The sequence below is a fragment of the Xyrauchen texanus genome, chromosome 1 (genome assembly GCF_025860055.1).
Source record: "Xyrauchen texanus isolate HMW12.3.18 chromosome 1, RBS_HiC_50CHRs, whole genome shotgun sequence".
In the NCBI taxonomy this organism is placed as follows: Eukaryota; Metazoa; Chordata; class Actinopteri; order Cypriniformes; family Catostomidae; genus Xyrauchen; species Xyrauchen texanus.
In genome coordinates, this window is record NC_068276.1 from 19,872,878 (window position 1) to 19,886,904 (window position 14,027).

The 14,027-nt window shown below is 45.4% G+C and overlaps 1 protein-coding gene and 1 long non-coding RNA gene across 2 annotated transcripts in view; one reads left to right on the forward strand and one right to left on the reverse strand.

Moving 5' to 3' along the window:
* Positions 1-14,027, reverse strand: part of LOC127625779 (uncharacterized) — an 89,499-nt gene that overhangs the window by 40,704 nt on the left and 34,768 nt on the right. The window lies entirely within an intron of this gene.
* LOC127623959 (acetylcholine receptor subunit beta-like) overlaps positions 1-14,027 on the forward strand; it is a 33,808-nt gene that overhangs the window by 16,230 nt on the left and 3,551 nt on the right. Inside the window, exons 6-9 of the mRNA XM_052098556.1 lie at positions 6,765-6,909; positions 10,041-10,226; positions 10,710-10,933; positions 13,652-13,827. Of these exons, the coding sequence (XP_051954516.1) occupies positions 6,765-6,909; positions 10,041-10,226; positions 10,710-10,933; positions 13,652-13,827 (731 nt within the window). The remainder of the gene's footprint in view (positions 1-6,764; positions 6,910-10,040; positions 10,227-10,709; positions 10,934-13,651; positions 13,828-14,027) is intronic.

Below are 14,027 nucleotides of genomic sequence, written 5' to 3' on the forward strand. Positions count from 1 at the left end.
CGCTACGACGTTGAGCTTGCCAGGGATGTGAGTGGCGACTTGAGTCGCTGCTGGCTCCATAGGAGGAGACGGCGGGCGAGTTGTGACATGTGGCAGGAGCGTACGCCGCCTTGGTGATTTATGTACGCCACCACCGTGGTGCTGTCCGATCTCACGAGGACGTGTTTGTCCCGAACTAACGGGAGGAACTTCCTGAGAGCAAGAAGGACGGTCAGCAACTCCAGGCAGTTGATGTGCCAACGCAGCGGGGCCCCTTTCCAACGACCCGCTGCTGCGTGCCCGCTGCACACGGCACCCCACCCAGACCGGGAGGCGTCGGTTGTGACCAGAATGCGTCGGGACACCTGCTGCAGGGGGACTCTTGCCCGTAAAAAGCAGAGGTCTGTCCAGGGTCGGAGTGTTTTGAGGCAGGCGGGGGTGATCCTTACCCGATGCGTGCCGTGGTGCCATGCTTGTCTCGGGACTCGAGTCTGGAGCCAGTGCTGGAGTGGTCTCATATGCATCAACCCCAGCGGCACGACTGCCGCGGAGGACGCCATATGCCCCAGGAGCCTCTGGAAAAGTTTTAGAGGGACCACTGTGCCTGGCTTGAAGGAAGCGAGGCAATCCAGCACCGACTGAGCACGCTCGCTCGTGAGATGTGCTGTCATTGAGACTGAGTCTAACTCCAACCCGAGAAAAGAGATGCTCTGAACCGGAGTGAGCTTGTTCTTTTCCCAGTTGACCTGAAGCCCCAAGCGGCTGAGGTGCCGGAGCACCTGGTCTCTGTGTGTGCATAGTAACTCTCGAGAGTGTGATAAGATAAGCCAGTCGTCGAGGTAGTTGAGAATGCGGATGCCGGCTACTCGTAGCGGGGCAAGAGCCGCCTCTGCGACCTTCATGAAGACGCGAGGGACAGAGACAGGCCGAAGGGGAGGACTTTGTACTGAAACGCCTCGGTCGTCGAACGCCAACCGTAAGAAGGGTCGGTGTCATGGCAGAATTGAGACGTGGAAGTACGCTGCCCTTCAGGTCCACCGCTGCGTAACCAATCTAGATGCTGAACGCCAGCCAGAATATTTCTCTGCGTGAGCATTTTGAACGGGAGTTTTAACAAGGCCCCATTGAAAACTCGCAAGTCCAGGATTGGTCGTAAGCCACCGCTTTCTTGGGTACAATGAAGTAAGGGCTGTAGAAACCCTTCCTCATTTCGGTTGGAGGGACGGGCTCTACCGCGCTCTTGGCTAAGAGGGTCGCGATTTCCGTGCACAGGAACTGGCATGCTTGCCGTGTACTGCGGAAAGCGGACGCTCCTGAAGGGGGCGGAGCCGGGCAAACTGAATTGTGTAACTGAGTCGAATGGTCCGGTGCAGCCAGCGTGATGCCTTGGGAAGCGAAAACCACGCTTCCCAGTTCTGCGCTAGGGGCACCAAAGGGACGAGTATTTTGGACGTACTCGGTGGGGCCTCGCAGCGGGGCAGAACAGGTAATGCAGCGTCGGGTGGCTTCGTTGCGGCCTGAGGCTGGGGTGCTGAGGATAGACTCAAAGCACTTACCTTGCTCCGCGCACCCGGCAGGGGGCGGGTTTGTGACTGAGGAGGAGGTCTGCTGGTGTCCTCTGGACTCGTCTGAACCGGCCGGCCGGGGGACAGTCGTAGGCATGCGGATGGCGGAATCGCCGCGTCCGGTGTACCGGGACTGTCGTAATCTGAAAGCAGATTGCCGTGAGAACAAAGGATTCTCCTCCCGGCCCTCCACCGGGGGACGGAGCGGTCTTACCACCTCCGGAGCTAACGTCTTGGGCTCTGGGTCGGCTGTCTCAGGAACGTTTGGGAGCCTTCCGGGTTTTAGAGGGGGTTCGTGAGACAGGGGCGGCGCCGCCTGCGGGTGCTCGACGCTGGGGCTGAGAGCTGGGCCCGGGTTGAGGCAGAGCAGGAGCTGGTTTCTTCGCGAGGGGACACCCTCGGCGGGCAGACGGGCAGGGCCCGTGAGCGGCAGGTCTGCGGCGGGCATGATATGGGAGATGGCCTCCGCCTGCTTCTTCACCGCGGAGAACTGTTGGGCTGAAGTCCTCGACGGTGTCGCCGAAAAGGCCAATCTGGGAGACAGGTGTGTCCAGGAAGCGGTTCTTGTCGGCCTCACGCATCTCGACCAGATTGAGCCAAAGATGGCGTTCCTGGACCACTAGGGCGGCCATCGTCTGTCCGAGTGCCTGCGCTGTGGCCTTCGTCGCTCTCAGAGCGAGGTCGGTCGCTGAGCGCAGTTCCTGCAGCACATCAGGATCAGGTCCACCCCCATGCATGCTTCTGAGAGCTTTGCCCTGGTGGACTTGCAGGAGGGCCATCGCATGCAGGGCAGAGGCAGCGCATCCAGCTGCACTGTAGGCTCTCGCGTTGAGCGAGGATGTTGTCCTACAGGGCTTGGATGGGAGTACGGGGCGACCACGCCAGGAGGTAGGGCTACCGGGGCATAGATGGTGCTTAACTGCCCTATCGACCTGGGGAATCGCCTCGTATCCGTGGCGCTCTCCGCCGTCGAGGCTGTGGGGAGGACGGAGGGTTCCAATCCAACCCCACGCTCAAGGCGGCCCGGGAAAGCATGTCGGACATCTGAGCGTCGGCCTCAGCCTGGGCCTGCTGGCCCGAAGGCGGCAGTCCAGGGGAGTCCTTGGCATCAGACACCGCACTCTCCGATGCAGCGGTGAGCTCATCTGCTTCGGGCTCGGGAGGATAGACAGCCAGGCCGTGATGCGAGCCGCTATCGCCGCGAGCATGGACGGGGACCAGCGAGCGTGTCGGGGAACGGGAGGTTCGCGGGGGGCTACCCGCCGAAACTGCACCAGCTGCCGCCCCCAAATCGCTCCCAGCGCCAACCGCATCGTCCTCAATCCCGTGGGAAGAAGGAACAATGCGAGGTGCGGCTGGGGTGGCTTGCTTTCTGTTGAAAGCAAGCCGCGACCGCAACGTGGTCATGGTCATGTTCTCGCAGTGAGAACATGAACCATCCACAAACGCCGCCTCGGTGTGATCGCGGCCCAAACACACGAGACAGCGCCTGTGGCCGTCTGAAGCAGAGAGGCTTCTACCGCATCCAGGAACGACACAGGGGCGGAAGGGCATCTTGAAAAAGACGCGTCCTCAAAAGGACGTTCAACGCCGCTGTGTTTGCTCTTTTAGAGAAATTACTCTTTTAGGGAAATTACTCTTTTAGTACACAGTGTGTGTGTGTGTGTCTGCGCTGTCGAAGCGCTCAGGGGCAACAATGCACGCCGTGCAATGAGAAGAGAAAGCCGCTGTTGTGCGCCGTCAAGATCCAACAGCATGCAGATCGTCAGAGGAAACAGGAACGTTTTAATGGCGTGTAACTCGCAGCAAACTGCAGACAGACCATCGGCTCCGAAGAAATTTTCTGACTAAACTTCCGTATTTGCCCCACTTAAATACCCGTATGCGGGGGCGGGGTATGCAAATACTGATTGCCAACTCTCATTGGCCCTTTTCAATAGGTCAGAGGTGAATATCGGCGCTCAAGAGAGACCCCTAGTGTCGCTTCTCCGACACAACATGGAGAGAGCGACAGAAGGGGAACCCAGGATTAGGAGGAAGAAATGCTGTCATGGATTCCTCGTCGCTGGCCGAAGTAATCAAGGTCCTCGCCGGCATCCACCAAGCCCAACATCTGGCTCTGCTTGAGCTAAGCATGGAAAAGGAGCAGAGGATCCAGGTGCTGTTCCAGGCTCAAGCAGAGGACCGGCAGGTGCTATTGAGCTTTGTACACCAGAAGGGGTATTCAGCCATGACCCCGGACCCACACATTGCCATGCCGCACGTCATGCTAACCAAGATGGGACCTCAGGATGACCTGGAGGCTTTTATCGAGCTCTTCAAGCGAACGGCCGAAGCGCAGAATTGGCAGAGCACCCAACTCACGGCTCAACAACTTCCTGCGGCCAACCTCCTGGTGGACAAGGTCTTGAGGAAGGCCGTCATGCAGTGGGTCAGCCACAGCCCAGAACAACATCGGCAACACTTCCGATCTTGGATGCTTGATGAGCACGACCGCCTGTTCGCATTCTCCCAATAGCGCTGTGACACCTGCCGAAGGTGAGTGCTGGCTGAAGAACGTGGCGCCGTGGAAGTGCTCGATCAGGTGATACTGGAACAGTTTATCACCCGGCTACCTAAAGGAATGGATGAGTGGGTCCAGTGCTACCTTCCGGCGTCGCTGGATGATGCAATCCAGCTGGCTGAGGACCATATGATGGTGTATTCAGGCAGAATCATCTTCTCTCTCTCGTTCTCTCTCTCACCCCCCCCCACCCCCCCCCCCCCAAAATGGGAATTATTTCCCCAAAACCGGTTCCCCAGTCAACCTACCAGTTTGCCATAACCCTCTCCACTCTCCCACACAGGCTGGTGAATCCGCTGCTACGGATGTGGGCATGATGTGTGGGCCGGTCTGCTGGAGCTGTGGGGAACATGGGCATTTCCAGGAACGATGCACCACAATGGAGGTGGAGACATTGGTCCGGATCCCTGACGTTCCACAGGCTACCCGCGATTGAGCAGGGGCGTACCAGATACCTATGAGTATTAAGGGGTATACATACCAAGTATTGGTGGTTTCAGGTTGTAATCAAACCTCCATTCACCAAAGCTTGGTTCAATCTGAGGCTTTGGATACGAGCTAGAGCGGGAAGGTAAGGTATTTGCATGGGGATATTTAAAATTACCCTGTAGTGAAGATCAATTTCAGGGACAAAAGCATAGTGTCGAGGCTGCGGTTAGTCCCCGCCTCACCCATCCACTAATCTTCGGAATGAATTAGCTGGCATTTACTACTTTATTAAGGGGAATGTGTGTGGATGGCTCCTGCAACAAAACATATTGGTGTGTGATTTGCTAGCTGGGGAGGTAGTGTCAGGGCTGTCTATGTCAGCTCCATATCAGGAAGACGTAAGGGAGGGGGAAGTCAGGCTTCCCAACCCTTAGAGGATTCCCTGCAGGGGATGATCCTCTGGAGAAGACATGAGACGAGACCCTTCGGCACACCTTTGATCAATTGAAAGTGATTAATGTTCAACTCCTCCAGCCAGAAATTGCACTCGCACATCCGTATTTTTCAATTATCTTGATCATTGTATTGAGTGACGCAGGACACTCAGACAAATAAGGATACAACCCAATTATTAATACTGCAGAGCCATTGGCAAATGTTATTCTAGATGGCTCATAATAATCCTATGGCGAGTCAGGAGCAGACACTGAATCTTCTAATAGCCCATTTCTATTGGCCAAGATGTTCACAGGTTGTGTGCGTCATGCCGTGAATGCCAGCTGGTGAATCCACCGGCCACTCCATGAGCACTTCCATTCAGGTCCCCTTTGAAAAAAATTGGTATGAACCTCATCGGGCCTCTAGAGTGGATGGCATGTGGACATTGCTTTGTATTTGTTCTGGTGTACTATGCAATGTGATATCCAGAAAAAGTGCCTCTGTGCAACATTTCAGCGCAAAGTGTTGTGGACGCACTCTTCAGAATTATCTCCCGAGTAGGGATTCTGAAAGAAATCCTCGCTGATCAGGGTACTACGTTTATGTCACGTACACTATACAAACTGTATGAATTATTGGGGATTAAATAGATTCAGACCAGTGTTTACCACACCCAAACGGATGGCTTGGTTGAACAATTTGTGTTTGAGGATGCTTGAAACTGGGACAAGTGGCTCCAGTCCCTATTATTTGCAGTACAAGAGGTCCCACAAGCCTCCATGGTATTCTCCCCATTTGAGAGTGTTCAACGTCCTATGGAAAAATTGGGAGGAGGAACCTTAAAATTCCAAAATTCAATATGTTCTTGCCCTGAGAGCAAAACTCCACACACTGGGGCAATTAACACAGGAGAATTTGCTCCAGGCTCAAGAACCTCAAAGTCGGCTTTATAATAGGGGTACTTGGCTATGGGAATTTACATCGGGAGATAAAGTCTTTGTATTGCTCCCTACATTGAGCTCTAAATTACTCAGCAAGTGGCAAAGGGCCCTTGAGGTCACATGGTGAGTTGGGGAAATCGATTATGAGGTGAAATTAATGGATAGAGGTGGAGCATTTCAGATTTACCACCTCAACCTCCTAAAATTGTGGAAAGAGTTGGTCCCTGTGACTTTGGCATTGGTGGTTTCGGAGAGAGAGGATCTTGGAAAGGAGGTGAACTTAAAAGTCAATGATTGAGTCACCCTGGTCACTTGTGGTGACCACCTCTCACCATCACAAATCACGTAGGTTGCCAGGATGCAAGGAGCTTTCTCAGACATGTTCTCACCTCTTCCTAGTCATACGAATCTCATAGAGCACCATATTGAGATGACCCCAGGGGTAGTGGTACGAAGTCATCCCTACTTATTACCCGAGCACAAAAATGTAGTTTGGGAATATTTAAAGGCCATTAAAAGCCACAATATTTAAAACATGTCACATAAAAATTATTTTACTATAATTTAATGAGACCTAGCGTTGCATTCTTTTGTAGTTGTTTTCTCATTCTTTCTCCCTATTTGCATAGCTGCTTTTGTTTGGCATTGCTCTAGTTTGGCTTTGTTTGATGTTCTGTCTAGTCTTTGCATGTGTGTAAAATAGAAAGCGAAAAATAAATAATTAAAGGTTGATCTGAGAAAAAAAAATGCTTGTCTGTTACAGAAACATGCACCCACAATTTATATCACTGACACACTAACATGTAAACAAACATACAAACACTTTTTCTCTCCCTCTGTCTTCTGTAGGTGGCATACTTTCCTTTTGACTGGCAGAACTGCACCATGGTTTTCCACTCGTACACATACGACTCTTCCGAAGTGGATCTGCAGCACGGCCTTGATAAGAAGGGAAATGAAATCCGAGAGATAGTCTACGACACAGGCTTCAGTGGTAATGATATGGAGTTAATTTTGTGCTATAATTAAACAAACAAATGCAGCATTTTGCAAACAAACTCAATCTGCTTTGCAAAGGAAAAACCGACTCGCAAACAAACGCGATCTGCTTTGCAAAGGAAAACTCGACTCGCAAACAAACAGAAAGCAATGTGCAACTACAAAGGTCAATTTGAGTGAAAATGAGCAGAGGAGTAACAAATATGTATAGTGTTTTACAAATATAAATAAACGAGCCAAGATCATATTTTACAAATAAATACAAACCATCCTACAAATTGCTTGTAACCTTTAAACAAATACCAAACCTATTGCATACAAATGCATACCTGTCTGTTATGACTGTGCAGATGGCTTTTTATGAGATCCCTCGGCTCGATTTTCTCACAAATGCATCCAGGCAGATTTTCTCACAAATGCATCCAGGCAGATTTTCTCACAAATGCGTCCAGGCAGATTTTCTCACAAATGCAGTAGATCCTCTTCCAAAACAGTAGATGGCGCTATGCGATTAATTTAGAGTTAGTCTCCCGGTATGGAAGCATATGGGTAGCAATATTCAATTTGACATTTAATATGCAAAATGACAATGCAATATGTAAAATGGCAATGCATTCTGTATTTAAATTTACATTTTACATTACCATTCTAGCAACGTTTGGTGCAAAATGAAAATGAAAATGAAATTACATAATTTACATTTGCCATTTCATACACTCGTTTTAATATGCATTATTGAAATGCTTTATAAGTTGCAAAATTAAAATGAAAATGTATTACAGAAATGATTAGATATGTGTAACATGTTCAAGCAAAAACTGTGGCAAAATGATCATTCAAATGTTATTTTTCTTAATTGCATTTACACTCACAGTCAAGACACTTGCGATTGCTTTTTCATGAAATGTCCCGCAATGAATGTAGCAAAATTCAATGTGCACATTGAAAATGCATTCCGAGCCGATCATGCCCTGCCCGCCCTCTCCGCCCTCTCCGCCCTGTCAATCACTGCATCAAGGCGGGGCTCGGCAACAGGTAAACATAACATGTTATGGCTATGTTACGTGTTTTGAGCTTACAGTCTATGGTTTTGAGGTGTTGGAAAAATGGCGGCGGCAGAGCTAATACGAGCGTTAACTTCACTAGCAGATGAAGTGGAGCGTGAACAGAGAAACAGTAGTATTTCCGAAGATTATTACGAGTATGTAGATGATAGAACCAGTACGTTGTTGGAACGTCTGGGAGAATTTTCTGCCTTATGGCTTTGACCTCTTAAAGGTGGTGGAAGAACAATTGTATTCGGAGGGGAGTGGGGAGACCAGCAGCCGTGGAGATCCCTGGTGAGGCCATAGAGGGGTATCTTATGTATGGGTTAAAAGTTAAAAGCTGCTGGTCTCCCCACTCCCCTAGGCCTCTCCGAATACAACTGTTCTTCCACCACCTTTAAGAGGTCAAAGCCATAAGGCAGAAAATTCTCCCAGACGTTCCAACAACGTACTGGTTCTATCACCTACATACTCGTAATAATCTTCGGAAATACTACCGTTTCTCTGTTCACGCTCCACTTCATCTGCTAGTGAAGTTAACGTCAGATAGCTCTGCCGCGCATTTTTCCAACACCTCAAAACCATAGACTGTAAACTCAAAACACGTAACATAGCCATAACATGTTATGTTTACCTGTTGCCGAGCCCCGTCTTGATGCAGTGATTGACAGGGCGGGAGAGGGCGGGCAGGAGCATGATCGGCTCGAATGCATTTTCAATGTGCACATTGAATTTTGCTACATTCATTGTGGACATTTCATGAAAAAGCAATCGCAAGTGTCTTGACTGTGAGTGTAAATGCAATTAAGAAAAATAACATTTGAATGATCATTTTGCCACAGTTTTTGCTTGAACATGTTACACATATCTAATCATTTCTGTAATACATTTTCATTTTAATTTTGCAACTTATAAAGCGTTTCAATAATGCATATTAAAACGAGTGTATGAAATGGCAAATGTAAATTATGTAATTTCATTTTCATTTTCATTTTGCACCAAACGTTGCTAGAATGGTAATGTAAAATGTAAATTTAAATACAGAATGCATTGCCATTTTACATATTGCATTGTCATTTTGCATATTAAATGTCAAATTGAATATTGCTACCCATATGCTTCCATACCGGAGACTAACTCTAAATTAATCGCATAGCTCATCTACTGTTTTGGAAGAGGATCTACTGCATTTGTGAGAAAATCTGCCTGGATGCATTTGTGAGAAAATCGAGTCGAGGGATCTCATAAAAAGCCATCTGCACAGTCATAACAGACAGGTATGCATTTGTATGCAATAGGTTTGGTATTTGTTTAAAGGTTACAAGCAATTTGTAGGATGGTTTGTATTTATTTGTAAAATATGATCTTGGCTCGTTTATTTATATTTATAAACACTATACATATTTGTTACTCCTCTGCTCATTTTCACTCAAATTGACCTTTGTATTTGCACATTGCTTTCTGTTTGTTTGCGAGTCGAGTTTTCCTTTGCAAAGCAGATCGCGTTTGTTTGCAAAATGCTGCATTTGTTTGTTTAATTATGGCACAAAATTAACTCCATATAATGACACCCAGCACAAGCTTAGATCAAAGCACATTAATCAAACCTTGAGTCTCTGAGAGTATCACTGCTACATCCTGGTGGAAAGTCTATGGTATTCATGTATGGGCACTCTCATTAACGCAGGATCAAAGATCAAGCAACGATTTTAATGAAGTCATATTATTAAAAATATAATTTTTGAAAATCACTAATTGACTTACGCTACTGCCCGATCGATGATGTCATTAGAATACAAATGCATACCGAATTGCATTTCATTGAATGTTGAATGTTTTATTAATGCTAAGTCAATTATAATTTGGGAATCTTTAAATCTCTCACTCCCTTCTTCCCTTTATTTATTTTCAAACTGTCCTTTTGCGAACAACTGCAACACTGTTCTTTTGCTGCTTTGCAAGCACTGATAGTTGAAGTTTTCTGCTTCCATAGAAAGGACAACCACTAAAAAATATCCACAAACACATACATCTACATACACACATTTTTGTTTCTCTTATCTATCCTCATTCTCTGCAGAAAGTGGAGAATGGCACATTCGTCACAAGGTTTCTAGGAAGAATGTGCAAGAGGACCTGTATGAGGACATCACCTTCTACCTGATCATCGAGAGGAAGCCCATGTATTATGTGTTTAACATCGTCCTGCCCTGTATCCTCATCACCATCATTGCCATCTTTAACTTCTATCTACCACCTGATGCAGGTAAGCAGTCGCTGCTCTCTGTTTGTATGTTTCCTTTATAAACCAGCTGTGTAACAAATCTGATGCTATTTTCAGGATTTACAGTGACAGAAATAGTAAAAGGGATCAAAGAAGGCAAATCCACTTATAAAATGTGTAAAGGTCAGGGAGAATAAATAAACAAAGACAATGTACACCAATATAAATGGCTGGACATTTTGTTAGATTCAGGTTTGATTGACTTTGAACTACTGAATGTTCCATTATTGCCAAGCATGGACAATTACCTGCTAAAAGATCAAATATTCAGTCTTGCTGCTTAACTGCAGTCTAACAAATCATGAAAGGATCATTAGCACAATCTAATTCCACTGCTGATTGTGAATTCAGCTCTATTAATCCCATTATATACAATTAACTTTATCCTAAAAAACACATGGAGAGTGTATGTGTATGTGTCATGTATGCATGAGATGATTAAGAGGAGATCTTTTTACTTTGCAGGGGAGAAAATGGGACTTTCCATCAATGTGCTGCTCACTCTAACTGTCTTTCTGCTTCTGTTGGCCAACAAAGTCCCAGAAACCTCTCTGGGTGTGCCCATCATTGTCAACTACCTGATGTTCACCATGATCCTCGTCACCTGCTCCGTCATTCTCAGTGTCGTGGTGCTCAATCTTCACCACCGCTCCCCCAACACACACCAAATGCCCCTCTGGGTGCGCAAGGTCGGTACAGGAAACCTCTAGTCAAGGTGTCCTAGAATGTCTCACACAGCATATGAAATATTTGCCTTTGACAAACTATAATTGTGATAAATGGTGTAATACAGTAGGCTTTATAATGAGCTCATAAATTAAAAGTAGCATCATTTTAGGGACTTTGTGAAGCCAGATTTTTGGGGCATGGAATTTAATTTTATTTTTTTTAGCCAAGAATGAGTAACCATGAGCAATACACGAGAAGCCTGGTGTCAAACTGAGACACCTGTTTATGACATTAAGTTCAGTCAGCTGCATTCAATAAGTCAATGGTACCACTGTTAAAATGGCAGATTCACAGAATGTTTCCATTTAAAATGTTATTTTATTCCCATACACTCCAAAACCCCACCATCAGCCGATTACAGCCCAATAAAAAAATGGAGCAACAATTCAGTTTAGGGGAAAGCCTGTGCACCAAAATAAAACATGATCTTTCCAAATAACAGCATACTACAGTATATTATTAACCTTTAGCAATAGCTGTGTGCTCTATATTCTCTAAATGTATTACAGCCATGATGAGCTTCTGCCTCTCCATTACAACACTGTGGTCCTTACAAAACACAACAATAGAGTTGGTCCAAATTAGTATATTATAAATGTTCCAGAACCTCTTAGATATTATTGATGATGGGGCAAAATAGGAGTCTGTGGTGCCAAGGAAGTCTCAAATAAGAGGAAATGAGAGACAGTTTGTGACGTGTGATGTGAAAGAGTAGAAATCGTGTGAAGTGATGCTTACATGTTTATCAGAAGATCTGGAGTAACAGGAAGATCATACGGTTGTATGCAAATACATTAGGGCTGTGAATCACTAAACATTTTTTTAACTAATTAATTGCACAGTTTTCTGTGATTAATTGAGATTAATCATGATTAAATTATGGTACATGATACATTACAACCAAAATTTAAAAATCATCATAAATTGATTTACCTTATACTTTGCCTCAAAGAGCTTGCAAGAAATTGGTTAGTCATCATTTATTTTAATTATTTAAATATGTACGTGTTAACATTTTTATTCTTTTTTTTTTTTTTTTTTGCAGATAGAGTTTGCAAATAGAGTTTAGTCTCTTCAAGTATACCTTACTGCAACTTTGGTCTCAATCGCACACACGTTGGGTCTCACTCAGGCGGTTTCATTTTTTAAACTGCTTCAGATGAAAGCGAGTGAACGTTTTCGGCAATGCGAAGAGAAACGGCAGCTTGTCCTTATCTTTCACCTGCCTGTTTCACCGCTAGCGAGTGAAGTCTTCATTCTCTGTACAGTATACCCGCTCCCGTGTTTAGTATGCCCGTGACATGCGTGGCATTTAATGAATAAGCATGCACTGCTCCAAACAATCAATTTCTGTGTTAGGATGTACAGTTGAGTCAATTAAGTACCTCCTGAAAATGTTACATGTCAATTTTAGCCACAGAAAGTGAGAAAAACATTGAAGTTTCACCCATTGTACAAAAGTGCCTGGGTTTGTTCCTGGCAGGCAGCAGGTGCCATATTTAGCCATAGGGGGCAGACATTATAAGTTTTTACTTCTTTCTGCTCCTTTTCATTCATGATAAATGCTGTCGTTGTATTTGTTTTAAATGAATGAAATAAATAAATAAAAAATAATAATAAATAAATAAAAAATATTTCCACCCCCATCCTTATCAGAGCCTATAAGGCTGAGTAGCCTGCCAGGAACAATACCTTTCTCCTATCGCGTGAATATTTCTTAAGTAATGTGTTATTGTATGTGAATCGATTTTGTTTGTCTACGCTTCATTAAAATTTCAGATTTAGAAGAAGTTGGGATTTAAATGACTCATTTACACTGCACTGTCAATCTTGCTCTATGAAAAGAACACCTACACTTAAAGGCTGAATTGCTTAGATTTTCTAGCTAATTGAAGCTAGTCGGCTTCAGTCTGAATCAGTTAAAGTTGTCAGATTTCACAGAAAATCGCATATTATATGAAGGGTACCAACTCTGATTTCTTACCCTCAGATTATGATTCCATCTAGTCAGAGGATATCAAACAAGTTTGCAAACAAGCCGGCTATTCATTACTACAGAGGAAATCTCATAGTGTATGATGGTGCATGACTCAAATCTGAAGTCATATGGTGAGCAGCCAATTGAAATTGAGCATGCGGGGCCACATAGCTCAGGAAACGGAGATGGTGAACATACACTCAAGTGGAGCTTAACTTTTAACGTCACTCACCTCAACTAGCATTGCAGTTTATAGAGGCCATACTGGTTGCACCTTTTAACCCTAGAATGCTACTTGCGTTTCTTTGGTGACTAAACACAGAGTAGCAGCAACAACAGCCGCCGTTCCCATATGTTTGGTTATATCTGTCAGGTGTCACCTAAAAAGGGAAGACATGTGTTTCCATGAGTTTGTGACAGATTGGATCGACTTTAAAAAAGACGGGTAGAATGTGATCCCCAGTTATTTTGTGTGTAATGCCCAGTTTTTGTCTGCATCTATTTTCAAAGTCGGTAAGCTTATGATGCCTAGTATTTTAAAATCTGTTCAGATCAAGTTTTACCAGCCCTAACTCAAATAACTCAAAAGCCATATTCTGCTTTTACACAATTCCTTTTTGAGTAAACCAACTAGTTTGTTTTATAGTAGAATATTTGGGAAATTCTAATTGTTGTAATTCCAAATTGCCATTTCTTCTAGATCTTTATCCACATGTTGCCTCCTTACCTGGGGCTACTGAGACCTAAAGTGGAGATGCCTCTATTTCTTGAGAAATCTCCCAAAAAGAAAAACATCCAAGCCATCAGCAGAATGGCAGATGAGTACTTCATCCGCAAGCCCAATAACACCAGCTTCCTCTTCCCTAAACCCAACAGGTAAACATCTGCAGTTATCTGAAGGTCACAGTCCATAAGACTCACAGGTCGAATATTATGGAAAGTATTAATAGAGCTGTAATGATTCATTACGATAATTTGGGAGCCGCCTTCAAAGACTCCAAAGACAAGAGCCACTCCAAATGCTCTGTAATTTGGCCTCAAATAACTTTCATCTTTGTGTGTTGTGGTCTTGGTGG